This window comes from Pseudonaja textilis, chromosome 6 (assembly GCF_049901715.1).
Source record: "Pseudonaja textilis isolate UNSWEBS1 chromosome 6, rPseTex1.2, whole genome shotgun sequence".
Lineage (NCBI taxonomy): Eukaryota > Metazoa > Chordata > Lepidosauria > Squamata > Elapidae > Pseudonaja > Pseudonaja textilis.
This window is the reverse complement of record NC_141995.1, coordinates 11524196-11541004: the sequence shown is the minus strand read 5'-3', so window position 1 is coordinate 11541004 and position 16809 is coordinate 11524196. Positions and strand designations below refer to the sequence as shown.

At 38.6% G+C, this 16809-nt stretch overlaps 1 protein-coding gene across 5 annotated transcripts in view; it reads left to right on the top strand.

The window, feature by feature from the left end:
- MAPK10 (mitogen-activated protein kinase 10) overlaps nt 1-16809 on the top strand; it is a 217490-nt gene that overhangs the window by 189379 nt on the left and 11302 nt on the right. For all 5 annotated transcript variants that reach the window (XM_026697825.2, XM_026697824.2, XM_087935861.1 and 2 more), the window contains exon 11: nt 2118-2242. In XM_026697825.2, coding sequence (XP_026553610.1) covers nt 2118-2242 — 125 coding nt within the window. The remainder of the gene's footprint in view (nt 1-2117; nt 2243-16809) is intronic.

Here is a 16809-nt window from a genome sequence, read left to right as displayed (position 1 = left end):
CAGCCCTCAACTCTCTCACCCACTGACAGGACGCTAGCCAGATGAATACCTATGGATAGCAATAGCACTTAGATTTATATACTGCTTTATAGTGCTTTACAGCCCTCTCAAAGTGGTTTACAGAGTCAGCATATTGCCCCCAACAGTTTGGGTCTTCATTTTACCCACCTGGAAGGATGGAAGGCTGAGTCAACCTTGAGCCTGGTGGGATTCGATCTGCCAAATTGCAGTAGGAATAGCTTGCATTACTGCACTCTAACCACTGCGCCACGGAGGCTCCTTGGAAGTTGGTAGGCAGAGGCAGAATTTTTTTCCTTATTTTCTGCTCCAAAAACTTGCCCGATCACTATATATATATATATATGGATCTCTCAGAAAACACACACACACATACACACACACACACACACACACACACACAAACACATAATAATCAATTCGTGTTATCTATTTGGAAAGGTTTAATTGTTGAGAGGCCCCTTACAGGCCTAAGCTGTAACTTGCATGACTCTCGGTATGAAACTTTGGTAGAAATTGTGAAGGCCAATAGTTCAAATGGGCTTGAATTGAATCTTGGTTAGTAGAAGGTGTTCCACCTTCACTTTTGGCAGGTTTGAAATATCAGTAATTGAAAACCACCTTGATAACCACAGTGCCAGATGAGATGTAGCCCTTGTCTGCAGAGATTTGAATAGAGATGATTTAAATGTAAATGAAATCCGTTGATTTGGAAAATAAACTTCCTAAGAAAATACAGATCGATGGGAAATGTTTTTATTTACAGCTCTGGGATCTACCAGCTTAAAATGTTTATCAATTTTGAAGGCATAGATTCCTAAGGCTGCCTGCTGTGGCAATACAGAATGTTTGTTAATCCGCTACAATTTGCATGTCATTTATTTACACATATATTTATTTCCCTCATGATTCCTTCCACATCCAACTTCACTCCTGTGGTGAAACAAAAAAAAAGGAGGGGGATTAACAGGCGATTTAAAGCATAAAAAGATGTTTTTTTTTCTTTTGTTGCCTTCCTGAATTAAACTTGTAGATATATTTTTATGTGCATGAATTCTTCATCTAGTGTTAAAAAAAAAAAAGCTCCATCTCTCATAGCGATACAATCCAGGAACAATAAAGAAAAGTATCATTCAAAAAACTATTCCAACGAATACTTAAATCTTTGTAAGACTCAGTCAGGTTCGGGGTTGGTAAATGATACTACCTATCCCATGCAGGTTAGCCTAAGCAGGAATTCCCACATTCCTTACAATTGTATAATTCTTCTGATGCATTGCAATCTAAATTCTAGAGCAGCAAAAAGTCAGAACAATTTACAATACTTGGACTGCATGAAGGCTGCTTACCTATCTAATGGTAAATGGTAAACCAATTCACCTAGATCTGTTACTTCTTTCTCAGCACATCTGAACTATTTTGAAATCTGAACTAATGGACCCATCAGGGAAATTTGGGAATAGCACTCCTGAATGTGTGTGTGTGTGTGTGTGTAATGTTATATAAATAATAATTATTTTAGATATTTATTGTTCCAGCTTTCTTATATGCTACCCAGAGTCACTTGCGGTGAGACAGACAGCTATATAAATCTGATAAATAGGCACGTACACATTCACACACACAAATAAACCTGCATATTTTAGTTAAAAGAGTATGCAAACTGCATTAAGGAAAATGTATATTAGACAGCACTGTATACAAATATACGTATATTGTATACAACTATTAAAAAATAAAAATCCCAAAGTGATGTAGAAAAAAAATGAACTAAACAAAATAGGAAATGGAAAAAGGGGGACAATGACCTTTGTTCCTAAATCAGATATTCTAAAACATTAATTTTATAAACAGCTTCATCTTAAAATTGCTATTTCTGGCTTCCAAAAAGATCTAATTGAACCATCTATTAATTTTCTTGTTCTCTAGCAAAGGTGAGTTCTGCAGAACACCTTCAATATATGTATTGAAGCCACATAAAACTGTCTGGAACTTAGAGTCTAGATGCATTGATCTAACTACACTGAATATGGCATTGTAAGTCATTTCTCCATCCCTTCTTTCCCATACTGATGCATTTTCTGTTTTCATTGCTCCAGCTAGCCAAGCTAGGGACCTTTTATCAAAGATGCTAGTGATTGATCCAGCCAAACGGATATCAGTGGATGAAGCCTTACAGCATCCATACATCAATGTCTGGTATGACCCAGCAGAGGTGGAGGCGGTAAGTAGACTATTAGCTTTGAATAACTAGAACTTTGAATGTTTTAGTACTAACCTTCCTTGAACCCTCTTTCTGGTTGTTTTCTTTTTATTATTACAGTGTTAAGCAGCTCTTTTCAGGAGAATCAGTTGTTTCCCAAACCAATTATTAATCAGTGCCACATATTGTAGTTTATTATAAAACATTGGTATTGTTCTTCCCATTCCTTTTTTAAAAAAGTCTTAAAGTGGTTTGCGTTGTACTTTCTGTTCTCAACTTTCAGCAGATCTTAATATCAGTCTTCAATTGGTCTAGAACAGCTGTCATGTCAAGAAGTAGGGTCCCCAACGGCAGAGATGGGCAACCTATTTTCTAGACTAGGGGCTTACTTTTTTGTAGCCCTTAGAGTTCAATGACTGCATCATTATATTATTACCAATAAACGGTGACATTACTTTATGCCACTTTTATGATGAGAAACACAGGAAGCATCACAAGACTCAAATAGATTTAGTAGTTTAAAAAATGAAGAATTGGGGACCTTAGACTTAGAATAACTTTGTTGTCACTTTGAATGTACAGTAATCGGCATACATTAAACTGAAATTTCATTGCATACAGCTCTCAAAGGGTCACCACCTCCATTATAAACATGACAAAATAAATGAATACAAATTATGCATATGCCCACATATATTATACGATGCAGAGAAACAACACAGTTTAATTCAGATGCATGTATGTATATGGCGAGAAAAAAGCATCTTGCGAGGTTACCAGATGGATGGCATAGGGAATGAAGTTGTTACAGAATCTGGTAGTCCTGCTAGAAATACTTCGAAACCTCCTCCCAGAGGGGAGCAACAGAAACAGACCAAGAAGTGGGTGTGGGGGCTCTTTAACAATGCTTTGAGCTCTAAACACATAGCGCTTGTAAGCAGCTTCCTGAATGATGGGAAGTGAGCTTCCTGTGATCTCCTCAGCTGTCCTTACCACTCTCTGTATGGACTTTCTATCTGAGGCACTTCTGCTACCAAACCAAACAGTGATGCAGTTTGTTAAAATGCTCTCAATCAATGTAGGAAAAATGCTCCAAAAACCCTCCTTTCAATGACTAGCACCTAGGTACATTAAGACTTTCTCCTTCATGTAGAACCAGCTGTCTAGTCTGTAAATATCTGAGTAGATATGTTGAGAGTATCCCATAAGTGAGATTTGGAGGGCAGGAAACAAGATTGTCAATAGCACTTCATCCTGGAATTCAATTCAATAGTTTTATTTCTGGAGCTTCTTACAGTAAGTGAGAAAATGATGAAGACTGAGCTAATTTACTGGGCTTTAACTCAGAGACTTGCTAATACTAGATGCTGGTAGAGCAGTGGGTGGTTTCAATTTTCTTTATGGATTGGTTGTGTTGTTCTTAATAGATGCACCATAAACCACAGCGTGCTGAAGTCTGGATCTATAAGAAGGGTAGAATAAACAAAATAATAACACTATTATCTTCTCATTGGATGTTTGGCTGCCAGAGTGAGAATAAAAGCTTGGGTTTGTCTGCTGAAAAAGTTTGCTATCCTGATCAGTTGATCCAACTTTAATGTCTTACGTCTGCCTCTGCATTTCTGTGCACCTGAAAGATGAGTCCACCAAGATTTTCACTTAATGGCTTGAACGACCACAAGTCCCAAAGCCTTATAGAACTCACATATCAATGCAAGGCAGTTATAGTCGTACCAAGTCTACAAACCCACTTCTCTCACATAAATGATTGGGGTTTTATGGGAAACAAACAAAAGCATGACTTCTCTGCTTGTCAACACGTGGCATGCAGCTATGACTGGGTTTTACGTAGCCTCTGAGAAATATTCTAGGGAAAACCGTATTTCCCAGGAACGGCTTGCAATCTGGAATAGTAAGTAAATATTTCTAAGTGCCCCAGCGGGATTCTCTCTCTCTCTTTTTTGTAGTGTCCTCGCACTTCAGCTTACTGCTGCTCATAAGTCAGTCTTTATCCTCAGGTAGTTTCAGATTGTTCCCACTTCAAGGGATGAACCATCTCAGCAAGAAAGAGGCTAAGGGTGCAGTAGTAGATGCAATATAATGTTACGTGTAGATGCAGAGATGCCCCCAATTGCCTGAGGAAATGACAACCTTGAGGAGGAGGAAGGACTTCCAGGTGTTCAGACTGGATTTGGCATTTTGTCTACCTAGCGACTCCTTCCCAAGGATGTGGGAGAGGTAGAAGAGAAGAGTTGGAAGGAACCTTGGAGGTCTTCTAGTCCAACCCCCAGCTCAAACAGAAAACCTTATACATCATTTCAGACAAATGGTTGTCCAATTTCTTCTTACAAACTTCCGGTGTTGGAGCATTCACAACTTGTGGAGGCACGTTGTTCCATTAATTAACCATTCTGTCAGGAAATTTCTTAGTTCTAAGCTGCTTCTCTCCTTGGTTAGTTTCTTGTCCTGCCCTCAGGTGCTTTGGAGAATAGCTTGACTCCCTCTTCTTTGTGGCAGCCCCTGAGATATTGGAACACTGCTAACATGTCACCCCTAGCCCTTCTTTTCATTAAACTAGACATACTCAATTCCAGCAACCGTTCTTTACATGTTTTAGTCTCCAGTCCCCTAATCATCTTGGTTGCTCTTCTCTGCACTCTTTCCAGAGTCTCAACATCTCAACCCTCAATTTAACTGAGGGATAGTATCTTCAAATCTATTTTGTCCCCCCATCCTCTCCTGTTTCTTCTTCCTTTCATCAAAGTCTCTTTAGAGTATCTTAAAAAATAAAGGCCTTACAAACTAATAAAGGCCTTACAAAACACAAAATGGAGAAGATATTGAGGAACTGAAAGATCTGAATAATTACATAAATTATTTACAAAACACTTACCCTGGTCAACTGGAATAAAAATGGTTCTAGCAGAGCAAGAACCCAAATTTACTACACTCTGAACTGATAGAAGGACATGCCTAATGGACACGTTGATAGCTGATGGATAGAGAGGCCTCAGAGAGGCAGTTTTTCATTATCTCTGGTGATGATCCTGCTTCCCCTTGACCCTCACTGCAGTCCAGAGGAATTAGATGTCAGATCCTTTGCCTGAATTATTCTAAGGATGTGCCCATATGATGAAAGATCAGAATGGTCAACCTGTAAGGTTGGTGGAAAGATTACTGGGTAATCTGATTCCGACAACAAGGTGGTAGAAGAAAATTCTTCATCCATAATGTATCTAGTAGGAATGGGAATCAGCATTGTCCTTCTTCAGTACTAAAAACCATCTAAGCATCATTAACCCTTTTTTTCCCTGGTGGCGGGAGAAAGGGAGAAGAGCAACCAGGGTGATTAGGGAATTGGAGACTAAAACATATGAAGAATGGTTGCAGGAACTGGACATGGCTAGTCTAATGAAGAGAAGGACCAGGGGAGACATGATAGCAGTCTTCCAATATTTGAGGGGCTGCCCCAGAGAGGAAGGGGTCAAACCATTTTCTAAAGCATCTCTAGGCCAGACAAGGAATAATGGATGGAAACTGAACAAGGAGAGATTTAACCTGGAAATAAGGAGAAACTTTCTGATAGTGAGAACAATCAACCAATGGAAGAGAAGTTGCCCTCGGAAGTTGTGGGAGTGCCATCAGTTGAGACTTTCAAGAAGAGATTGGACTGCCATCTGTCAGAAACGATGTAGGGTCTCCTGCTTGGGCAGTGGGTTGGACTAGATGACCTATAAGGTCCCTTCCAACTCTAATTATCTGTTATTATCTGTTATCTTTCAGGGGTTAGTACCCAGTTACAGGAGATGCAATGAATCACAGGAAGCTTCTAAGATCCCCTGAAGAGAATCTTATAATCTTTCTCAGTGTTTGTGTTGCACTGGGAATGAATTCATTAGTGTTTATGTGATGTTTAATTGCCATTTGAGATCTAGGAACTGTGGAGTACTGAGTTGTACGCATGTGTGCATGAATGCATGCGGGTAGTGGTGGGATTCAGCCAGTTTGCACCACTTTGGGAGAACCGGTTGTTAAGTTTCTGAGCAGTTTGGCGAACTGGTTGTTGGAAGGAATAATTAGGGCAGAGAACTGGTTGTTAATTTATTTGAATTCCACCGCTGCATGCGGGCACCTCTAATAATTTATTTTAGCATGTTGTAATAGAGTCATTCGATTTCCTATTTTTTTAGGGTTTGCAACTTTGTCTTCTTCCCACTATCTTTTTTTAAAGTAGTTTCTGAAGGCCTTCCTAACTATTCCACCAACAAGGGAAACTTAATAGCAAAATAAATCAATAAAACAACAATTTCTTGCAATTTTGAGTTGGAAATCACAAGAACCTCTCTGAAAATCTCTCAGAAACAAGTGGAATTTTTAGTGACCTCACCTTTTTGTTCCAGGGGATTATTTGACATGTGTGAATCCTTAAGGTTCTCTCCATTAGAATTGCTAAGAGATTGGAACTTGCTCCTTAACCTTTATTTACCTATATCTTAAATTTAATCTTATTTTGGGGGGTGGGGGGTGGAAGGGAGGGAAAATCAGTCACAAGAGAGTTGACATTTAATTACTTGCTTGCTTCCCAGCTTTTTCCATTCTCCGAATTCCCTAATTTTAATCCAACTTCCTATAAGTCTCTTCTATGTTTGATAAGGGAGAAAGTACCTGCGTTTACTTTATTCTAAGAGTTGCAGATGTTGTACTGTAATAAACATACCAAAAAATAAAATGAATAAAAACAACCTGCCGAACCTCTTCATTTGAGATAGAAATGAAAGGCGAGAAATGCATAACTTTGTAAACAAAAGCAGTGTTAAGTCAATTTAAAATCCTGGATACATACAACTTCCTTCTCTTGGGTCAAAAATGATAATGTTGATGCGCGATGTTCTGATTCTGGATGCCTTCAAAGAAGTGGCTGCTTCCTTTGGTTTTGAACTTAACCCTGATATTCAGACAATGTCCTTAGCTGACTATTTTTGATTTAAAGCAGGATAGTAGAGTAGAAACTCTGCCTTTAAGAATAGTCGGAGCCAACTATTAAGGTTTTAAATATAAACATCAACATTTCTTCCCCGTAGGTGACACTACCTTAGCAGAATTTTTCTGGCCTAGTAGCTAAGTAGGATGAATGGGAACCTTCCAGGAACCAACAAGACTGTAGATTAGATTGGGAAGTTGGAAGAAAACCTCATCCCTTAAGAAGACAAGTGCAAGCCACATCTGTATTCCTGCTAATAAAATTACATGGATGTGTTTATGAAGCCACTCGGACAGTGGTGGCTAATCTTTTTCGGCTCATGTGCCAAAAATTGTGTGCGCACTGGTGCACATGTGCTCACATGCCAGCACCCAGAAGGCAATGTGTGCCTCCATGTCCCCTGTGCATGTGTGTGCAATCCCCACTGCTGGCCCCCCACACTGCCGCCCCCTTACCTGTACTGCAGCTGATTTTCGGCCAGTTTGAGACCTTTTTCAGCCTCCCAGAGGCTTGAAAAAAGCCTCTGCAGGCTTTGCAGGATGAATAATAGGCCCATTTCATCACTTCCAGTATTACAGGAAGTGATGAAATGGACCTATTTGGTCTGAAAAGCCTGCAGAAGCTTTTTTCAAGGGAGGCCAAAAAAGGCCTCAAACCAGCCGAAAATCAGCTGTGAGGCATGCGCATGCGCAGTGAGGTAAGTTTGCCTGCAGCTCGAATGCCGGCACAAATGGCTCTGTGTGCCACCTGTGGCACATGTGCCATAGGTTCACCACCACAGCACTAAGATGTATGTTTTCAGTTGACAGAGATTTTAATACTTTTAATAGGCTAGGAATAATGAATAGTTAGACAAAGGAAAGTTGTTCTGTACAAATTGGTTTAATGTGGCTCCACCTAGCTGAATCATTCAAAACTCTAGCAGTCAATTTTGAACACGATAAGGGCTTTTGCAGTGTGTTCAAGGTCAGTCCCTTTGTGTATTGGTGCTTCATAACTCCATAAGCTATAAGAGGATTTCATCCTAAGATGTGGTGGGGGGAGCTTGAACTGTTAGTTTGATTTATTGTAGCTGTTCAGGATCTCATAGTTTTAGTTTTTGGTTAATGCATTCTCTTTGTCTTTCAGTGATCATTAGAAACAGATAAATCAAATGATAATACTTTGTGCAAATCTGTCATCTTAAACCTTCACTTTTCTGATGCTATTTCCCACAGTGCCTGTCTAGGATGTATCCACCATTCTTTAACACTCAGCAGAAATGCCAAAAGGGTGGCTTAGATAAATTGTGTGTAATGATAGAGGTCAGAGAGCATGTGACTGAAGAACATTGTTTATTTTATTTTATTTATTTGATTTGTCAATCACTTACAAGATAATAGGTATAAGTATATACATAGTTATGAATACGTGAAATGGGTACATATAAGAAAAATAAAAAGAAACAATAGGACAGGGATGGTAGGCATGTTGGTGCGCTTATGCACGCCCCCTACAGACCTCTTAGGAAAGGGGTGAGGTCAATAGTAGACAGTCTAAGGTTAAAGTTTTTGGGGTTTGGGGAAGAAACCACAGAGTCAGGTAGAGTATTCCAGGCATTGACCACTCTGTTGCTGAAGTCATATTTCCTACAATCAAGTTTGGTGTGGTTAACCTTGAATTTGTATCTATTGTGTACTCTTGTGTTGTTCTGGTTGAAGCTGAAGTATTCATTGACAGGTAAGTCATCGCAATATATGATTTTATATACCATACTTAGATCAGACCAAAGACGGCATAATTCAAGGTTTTCTAGGTCTAGAATTTCAAGTCTGGTGGCATAAGATATTCTACAACGAGTAGAGCAGTGGAGAACACTTCTTGTGAAATATTTCTTGACTTTCTCAACTGTGCTAATATCAGATACATAATGTGGGTTCCAGACTGATGAGCTGTATTCGAGTATTGGTCTAGCAAATGTTTTGTATGCTCTAGTTAGTAGTGTGATATTACCAGAGAAAAAGCTACGTAGGATTAGGTTAACAACTCTTAATGCCTTTTTGGCTATGTAGTTACAGTGGGCTCTAGCACTTACATCATTAGAGATGAGTATTCCAAGGTCTTTTACAGAGCTTGGATCATCAACAAGGTCTTGACTATTCAGCTTGTATTTTATTTTCTGATTTTTTTTTTGCCAATATGTAAGACAGAGCATTTATTTGTTGAGATTTGAAGTTGCCATTTGTTTGACCATTCTGATACATAGTCAAGATCTTTTTGAAGGGTAGCAGTATTGTCTGTGGTATTGAACAGCTTTACATCATCAGCAAAGAGAACACAGTTGCTCTTAATATGATCACAGAGGTCATTTATGTAGAGTATGAAGAGAGTTGGTTCTAGAACATTGCCTTGGGGGACACCACTATTGACAGGTACAGAATTTGATAGGACACTCCCAATTTTGTCCATTTGTTCTCTGTTTGACAGGAATGCTTCTATCCAGTTATGCAGTTGTCCAGAGATACCATAAGATTTTAGTTTTAGGAGTAGTTTGTCGTGTACCACTGAATCAAAGGCTTTACCGAAGTCTATGTAGATTGCGTCTATTGCTTTGCCCTGATTGAGTTGTGTAGTCCATATGTTTTTGCAGTGTAAGAGTTGCAGATTACAGGATAGTTTTTTTCTGAAACCAAATTGTTTATTGGAAAGTAGGTTGTTTGTCTCTAAGTGGAGGATAATGGATTGGTTAATAATTGATTCCATGACTTTACAGGTGATGCAGCATAAGGAGATTGGTCTGTAATTTTCAACTAGGCTGGGGTCTCCCTTTCTGAAGATGGGGATGACCGTGGCTTGTGACCATAGGTTAGGCAAGGAGCTGGTCCTTAAAGATTTTTCAAAGATTATGCTTAGAGGTTTGGCTATGGCAGTGGATAGCTTTTTTAAGAAGTAGGCACATATTCCGTCCGGTCCAATAGATAGAGATGGTTTTAGATTGCGTAGTGCTTTTTCAACATTGTCTTCTGTGAAATCGATATGTATTAGATCATTGTAGTTTTCTGTGGTTCGGCTAGAAAATACTGGGCATGATCCATTGCTGTTTACAAATACTGAGCCAAAGAATGCATTAAAAATGTAGGCTTTAATGATGTCGTCGTTGCAGTCTTTACCATTAGGTCTTATCAGGGGTGAGGACCTTGAGTCTTTTAGTTTGTTGTTTACAAAATTGTAGAAAGCATGGGTGGAATTGGTGCGTAGAAGGTTTTCCTCTTGTTTGATGTGATAATTGGTGCATTCAGTGTTTATCTGGTGGCATAAATTTTTGTATCGGCTTTTGAAATTGGCAACGTGACCAGATATGTTTTTCCGTCAGAGTGATCTCTTTTTGGATTGAAGTTTCCTTATTGTTATGGGTAATCTGGTTTTTTTTTGTTTGTTTTGGGAGTTGTTGTTGGTACATATAGTTTGATGACTCTTTTGACTCCAAATTAAAATATGTTGTAATGGTCTTCAACAGTATTGCAACCAGTGAATAGAGATTGCCAATCAAGGGATAAGAGATCGTTATCTATAAGATCATAGTTGCCTTTTTGGAAGTTATAATTGGGGATTGCGTCATTGTGATGATTTTCGTGTGGGAGTATGTTGAGACAAAAGTCAATCATATTGTGTTCACTGTTGGAAAAGGGTTCTTTAGTTTATATTCCATAAATTAAATTCAAACTATTGCAGAAGATAACATCGAGGCAGTTGTTTAGTCTAGCATTGTTGATTACTAGTTGTTCCAGTCCCAGATTTGTAATAGCATTGTAGAAGGTTGCATGTATGGGTTCAGTTGTACATTTGTTTAGGGTCCAGTCAATATGAAGTAGATTGAAGTCACCAAGAAAGATAAAAGCATGTGGGCAGGATGTTTCCCATGTTAGTAGTGAATTTAGCTTGTTTACATGTTCGATGTCATAATCAGATGCTCTGTAACATAGTAAGAATCGAAATGTGATATTTAAGGATAGTTCACAGATGATTAAGGATAGTTCACAAATTGTCTTCTTCTACAACAACAGAATCTATAGCTGGGCTGCAAAAATCTGCATGCCCACCAGAGAGCAGTAAATATTTTCAATCCCTTGCCCTCTTCTCTTTGCTGCCAGCTAGTGTTTGCCTGCATTTGCGCAGCTCAAATATTTTTCATCTACCACATTCCTTCAGAGATAACTGTCTGGGACTAAAGGTCAAAGAAGCCGGGTTGGGCCTAAAACCCAAGATAGATGAGCTTACCATTTTCTTTTGCCTCCATCCCAGTTTCTGATATTCCTTTGCCTCCACTCATTATCTTCCCCTTCCCCAAGAAACAATTAGGCTGGGAAAAATCCAATTTTGTCTATATCAAAATACTGGTTGACGTTCATCCTTCCAGGCTAATAGAAATACTGGTGTGACACCTGTGCCCTTTAAAGCTTCCTTCTTATCTGTCATCAAGCTACTCTGGAAGGAATTTGGTGTGATACAATTACTTATATGAATGTAGCATGCATAATCCCGTGAAGACAGATAACTTTTGTACAAATACTCACCCCAAGGTGCTATGATGATTGTAGAAATTGCTAAAATAAACTTGGAATAGAACTCTCTGATAACAGCTGTGCAACTAGAATGACGTCTAAACAAGTCTTACTTAATTTACCATTGTTTCTGTTGGAGTCACTGAAACTTGGTTGGTGAAGAACATTTCTTACAAAGTATGATGTTAATTTTTTTATTCACAATTTTCTAGTTGCATCAAAGTTATGTCCACTTGGTCCTCGGGAACCAAGACCAAGTGATATTGTCTGTCAAGGTCTGGCATTTCGACTCCCAAGTATTGAAGTATATAAGTAATATAATGATTATAAGATCAGGGACCAACAACATTTAGAAATGTGCAACACAAAGATAAAATCAAAGGAATGAGATTAAACATTAAGATATAATACATATATACATACATATGCTTGTGTGCATGCGAATTACTATTAAAACTCTCACCTCTAATCTTACTTTTGTGTATACTTGCTATCTTAGTATTTAATCTCACCCCTTTGATTTTACTTTTGTGTTGCATATTTTTTTAAATGTTGCTGGTCCATTACTAAATATAATATATATATAATAAATATAAAATAAAATGTAACATATACTACTATAATTGTATATTCATTAGCAGTACAGATCTAAAGTATTACAACTTACAAAATAAAAGTGCATATCACCTAAAAAAAGATAATTAACACATAATGAACTTGAAGTGGTGAATAAAACAGGTTATCCCTGTGGCCTGTTGTGCCTTATTTTCATCATCGCAACACAGAATCTGACTACCGGGCAAGTGACAAATTATTTTGAATCTTCTAGGAGCTGATTCACATAGAAATAGTCTGACCTTCCTGAGGATTTACCTATTAGGGTCAAATGTAAGCTGACCTGATATCTCCATGGGATTTGCAGTGTAATAGTATGTAAGAAATGGATTCAATTTTCTTGTCACCACCTAGGCAGGTACGCTTAGTTAATGGGATTTTGGAGTGTCTGCCTTGCTGCAATATGATGCTAAGATATTATGTCTGACTTTGAAAAATGGCATCTTCAGCCTGAGGAAAGTTAGATTTTGTAAGTATTTTGCTGGTTCCCCATTGCTCTTGTTTATCCAATTTCTACCATGTTGAGGCAACTTATTAATTTTGGCCTGACTCCATGTTTCTTATTTTTGGGGTGAACAATTTGTTTGGCTTGGCCATACCCTACGCTAAATAAAGAATCATGTGGAAAATTAGGAATTGTGTAGAAACCTCTGCTCCATGGCTGTTTCTGGGAAGAAGGAAAATTATTAAAACTAGAGGAGTCAGTGTGAGCGGAAAGAATTGGATTTTCAGCCGGTACTTTATCCTTCTCCTCCATGTTCCTGTGGGAAATGATCAGGCTGAGCGTAAGGCAGGAGTCAAACAAGTCATCAGTCATGAGACATGGCATGCTCACAAGAGATTTAAGTCCAGCAAATCTTGAATCCCTTTCTATTCTAAACTCCCACTAATTTCCCTTGACTGTTACTAGTTCAGATTCTTGTATAGAGAGATTAAGCTTACCGTAATGTCTGGATCGCCTGATTTGCCTGGTGTTGAGAGTTGCACTTGTGCACCATCAAGGATTTGAGCCAGGGGTTTCAAACTCAAGGCCCATAGGCATGATCTGGCCTGCGGGGTGTTTAGATCTGGCCCATAGATCCACCCTGGAAACAGAAAAGGACTGGCCTGCAGTGCCTCTGCCAGTGAAAAAGGAGCTCGGAAGGGCTGCATGTTATCCGCCCAAGCTCCATTTTCGGCCACAATGGCCTCCTGCCACCTGTGCGCCCCTCCCCCCAGCTCCATTTTCACTGGCAGGAGGCCGTAGCAGATGAAAACAGAGTTTGGGAGCCCATTTTCACTGACAGAGGGTTTGGGCCACCATAGATACCCCTGACACAAGAGACATCAAGCTGGCCACATGCACCCTGGCCATGCCCACACCAGCCCCCCAAGGTCACACACAATCCTCAATGAAATCGAGTGTAACACCCCTGATTTGAGCCAATGACTTGGCCTCAAAAAGTTTTAATATGTCAGGAATTAATTATCTCCCTCCACCCCACAAGACACCCTGTGCTACTTCTCCGGGTCTCTGTTTAATGACCTGTGAGATCATTTAACAACTGCAATCTGGAGTGTCAGGATTGTGATTATTGAGAGAAAAGAGTGATGGAGTGTCTCACTTAATGGCTGTCTCACTCAATGACTGAGATTCTCTGGTGCAAATTGAGGGTTATCTGTAACTCAAATGCATTAAGGAAGCAGCAAATTAAACAGAAGGACAAATGTTTGATTTAAAGTATTTAGTGTCAACGTATCTGATTTGGACACAAAACCATCAGAATAAGCGCCATAAATAGTAGTGAGAGGAGGCAGGAGCATTAAAAATATAAACCAGTATTAGAGCAAATGCCTTTGATTTTGTGCCAAGATCTTGACCTAGTGGCAATGCCCCTATAGGTAGCTTCTTGGGATTCATAGTGCCAATGGTGTAAGTGAAGAGGTGGTAGGCTAGCTGGTATTCCATTTAAGAAGCAGAGCTTTTATCCAGCTAAAATTTCTTTTTATATGTCCATTAAATTTTTACGATCTTTTCACAGCCTCTAAAAAAGCAGTAAAATTAAGATGCCTCGTTCAAAAGGTAGTGAGAATAACAATGTAGAGAAATAGATGGGTGACAAGGCCCTTATACTTTTAATAGTTTTAAAACATGTAGACTCTGGAGGTTTTTCTTTAAATGCCAGGTGATAACCTATGGCTAATATGAATGATTACTCAGAATGACTGACGTGTAGGTGGAAGTCAGGGTTTTCTCTTTAGAGACTGATTTGTAAGGAAGTACAAGCCAACTCTAACCTGCCTTTGCATATCTGGCTCATTAAGAATAGACTGGCTTTTGACTTACCAAGGATGTGTATGCTCTCCAAGGAACCTTGGCCATCTTATAAAATAACTTAAGCTTTTGAGATCTGGACAAGGTGAAGTTTTCCTAAATTTGGTCTTACAGCCCTCTTTATGCTTTGCAGGGTATCGTTTGTCAACATTATTCAGCATTAATATGCAAAGTCAAGATTGCTTTGAGCTTTTTTTTAATGAATAGTGACTTACTTATTTCCATATCCATGGAATACAAGTTGAACTTTTGGAAAATAATTATTGAAACGTGTGCTATTGTGAACAGATGCCAACCTGACTTCTCAACTGATCAGATTTGCTCCTATTCCCTTTTATAAAGGCAAAAATGAGTTACCCTTGTTTACCTCAATACCCTCATACCTGGTGCAAGAAGATTTTAAGTAGCATTTAAGTGACAAATGTGATTTTTAAAATATGCTAAAATAGACTTAAGCTAGTGGGGATCTTCCTAATCATTCTGGAGGTACCAATAGAAGGGAATATTTTGGTAACCCAGTTGGGCAATGCAACATCTGCAAGAAAAGAACCGAAACTTGAAAAATACCAAGTGATTAGTAGATTAGCAGAAGATCCTATCTGTACCCCGTTTACATACTTGGCCTTTTTAAACCCAGTTGTTGTTAATTTTAGTGTTTTAACATACATTAAAGCAGTAGTTAGTAGATTAGCAGAAGATCCCACCTTTACCCAGTTTACATATTTGTCCTTTTTAGATCCATTTTGCTGTTAATTTTAATGTTTTAACATTTAATGTTCAATGTTTATAATGTTTTTTTATATTGTTACCGGTATTTTATGACGTAAGCTGCCCAAGTTGCTTGATAATAGAATAAATATAGAGCAGCACCGAGCAGAGCAGAGAAGAACAGAACAAAACAGAACAGAATATAATAATAGCATAGCATAGCACAGAACAGAACATAATAGGATAGTATAGCATAGAACAGAACAGAACAGAACATAATAACAGGATAGGATAGGATAGGATAGGATAGCATAGAACAGAACAGAACATCATAATAGGATAGCATAGCATAGCATAGAATAGAACAGAACAGAATAATAGGACAGCATAGCATAGAATAGAACAGAACAGAACAGAATATAATAATAGAATAGCATAGCACAGCATAGCATAGAATAGAACAGAACAGAACAGAATATAATAATAGGACAGCATAGCATAGAACAGAATAGAACAGAACAGAACATAATTATAGGACAGCATAGCATAGAATAGAATAGAACAGAACAGAACATAATAATAGGACAGCATAGCATAGCACAGAATAGGACAGAACAGAATATAATAATAGGACAGCATAGCATAGAACAGAATAGAACAGAACAGAATATAATAATAGAATAGCATAGCATAGCATAGCATCGCATAGCATAGAATAGAATAGAACAGAACAGAACAGTTTTATTTGACTAAGTGTGATTAGACAAACAAGGTCATATGGGCGGCATATAAACTTAACAAATAAAATAATATGTAACATGAAGTCCATTACATTGTCCTATGCATATACTACGAGCCTGTGGCCAAATGTGAAATAAGTAAAGCCTTGAAACTTGCTTTCTCCTTATTGCCTTAATTTATGTGTCAGCCTCTAGTGAGAGACGCCCATTTTGGAAAAATCAAATCAGATGTATGACAAATATGTTCAAACAACACAGCCAAATAGTGGCGAATATACCTTGCAGGGTTAAAGGATCAGTATCAGCCCTTTAAAAATGCACTGGTTATTTTCATTTCAGTCTGTTTTCTGACAAAAAATGCTCTTTGAGGAGTAATGAAGAAGACAGGGGCTGTAGGGCTGTGCGTGGTTATAATTCAGGCCTTGTGATTTTAAATGCTTGTTCAGCCACGAAATGCACTGGGTGGCTTCAGGCCAGCCATTGTCTCTTCAAATAATTCCTGTTGCATAGTGATTGCTGTAGGACCTTTTTCAATTTTGTTTTTTTTTCCTTGTACTTGTAACATGGCGAGAGAAACGAATCTTGCAAGTTTACCAGACGGATAGTCTAGGGAACAAAGCTGTTGCAGCAGGCCTGTTAAACTCCTGGCCTGTGGGCCGGATGTGTCACGCGCTGGGCATGCCCACGCC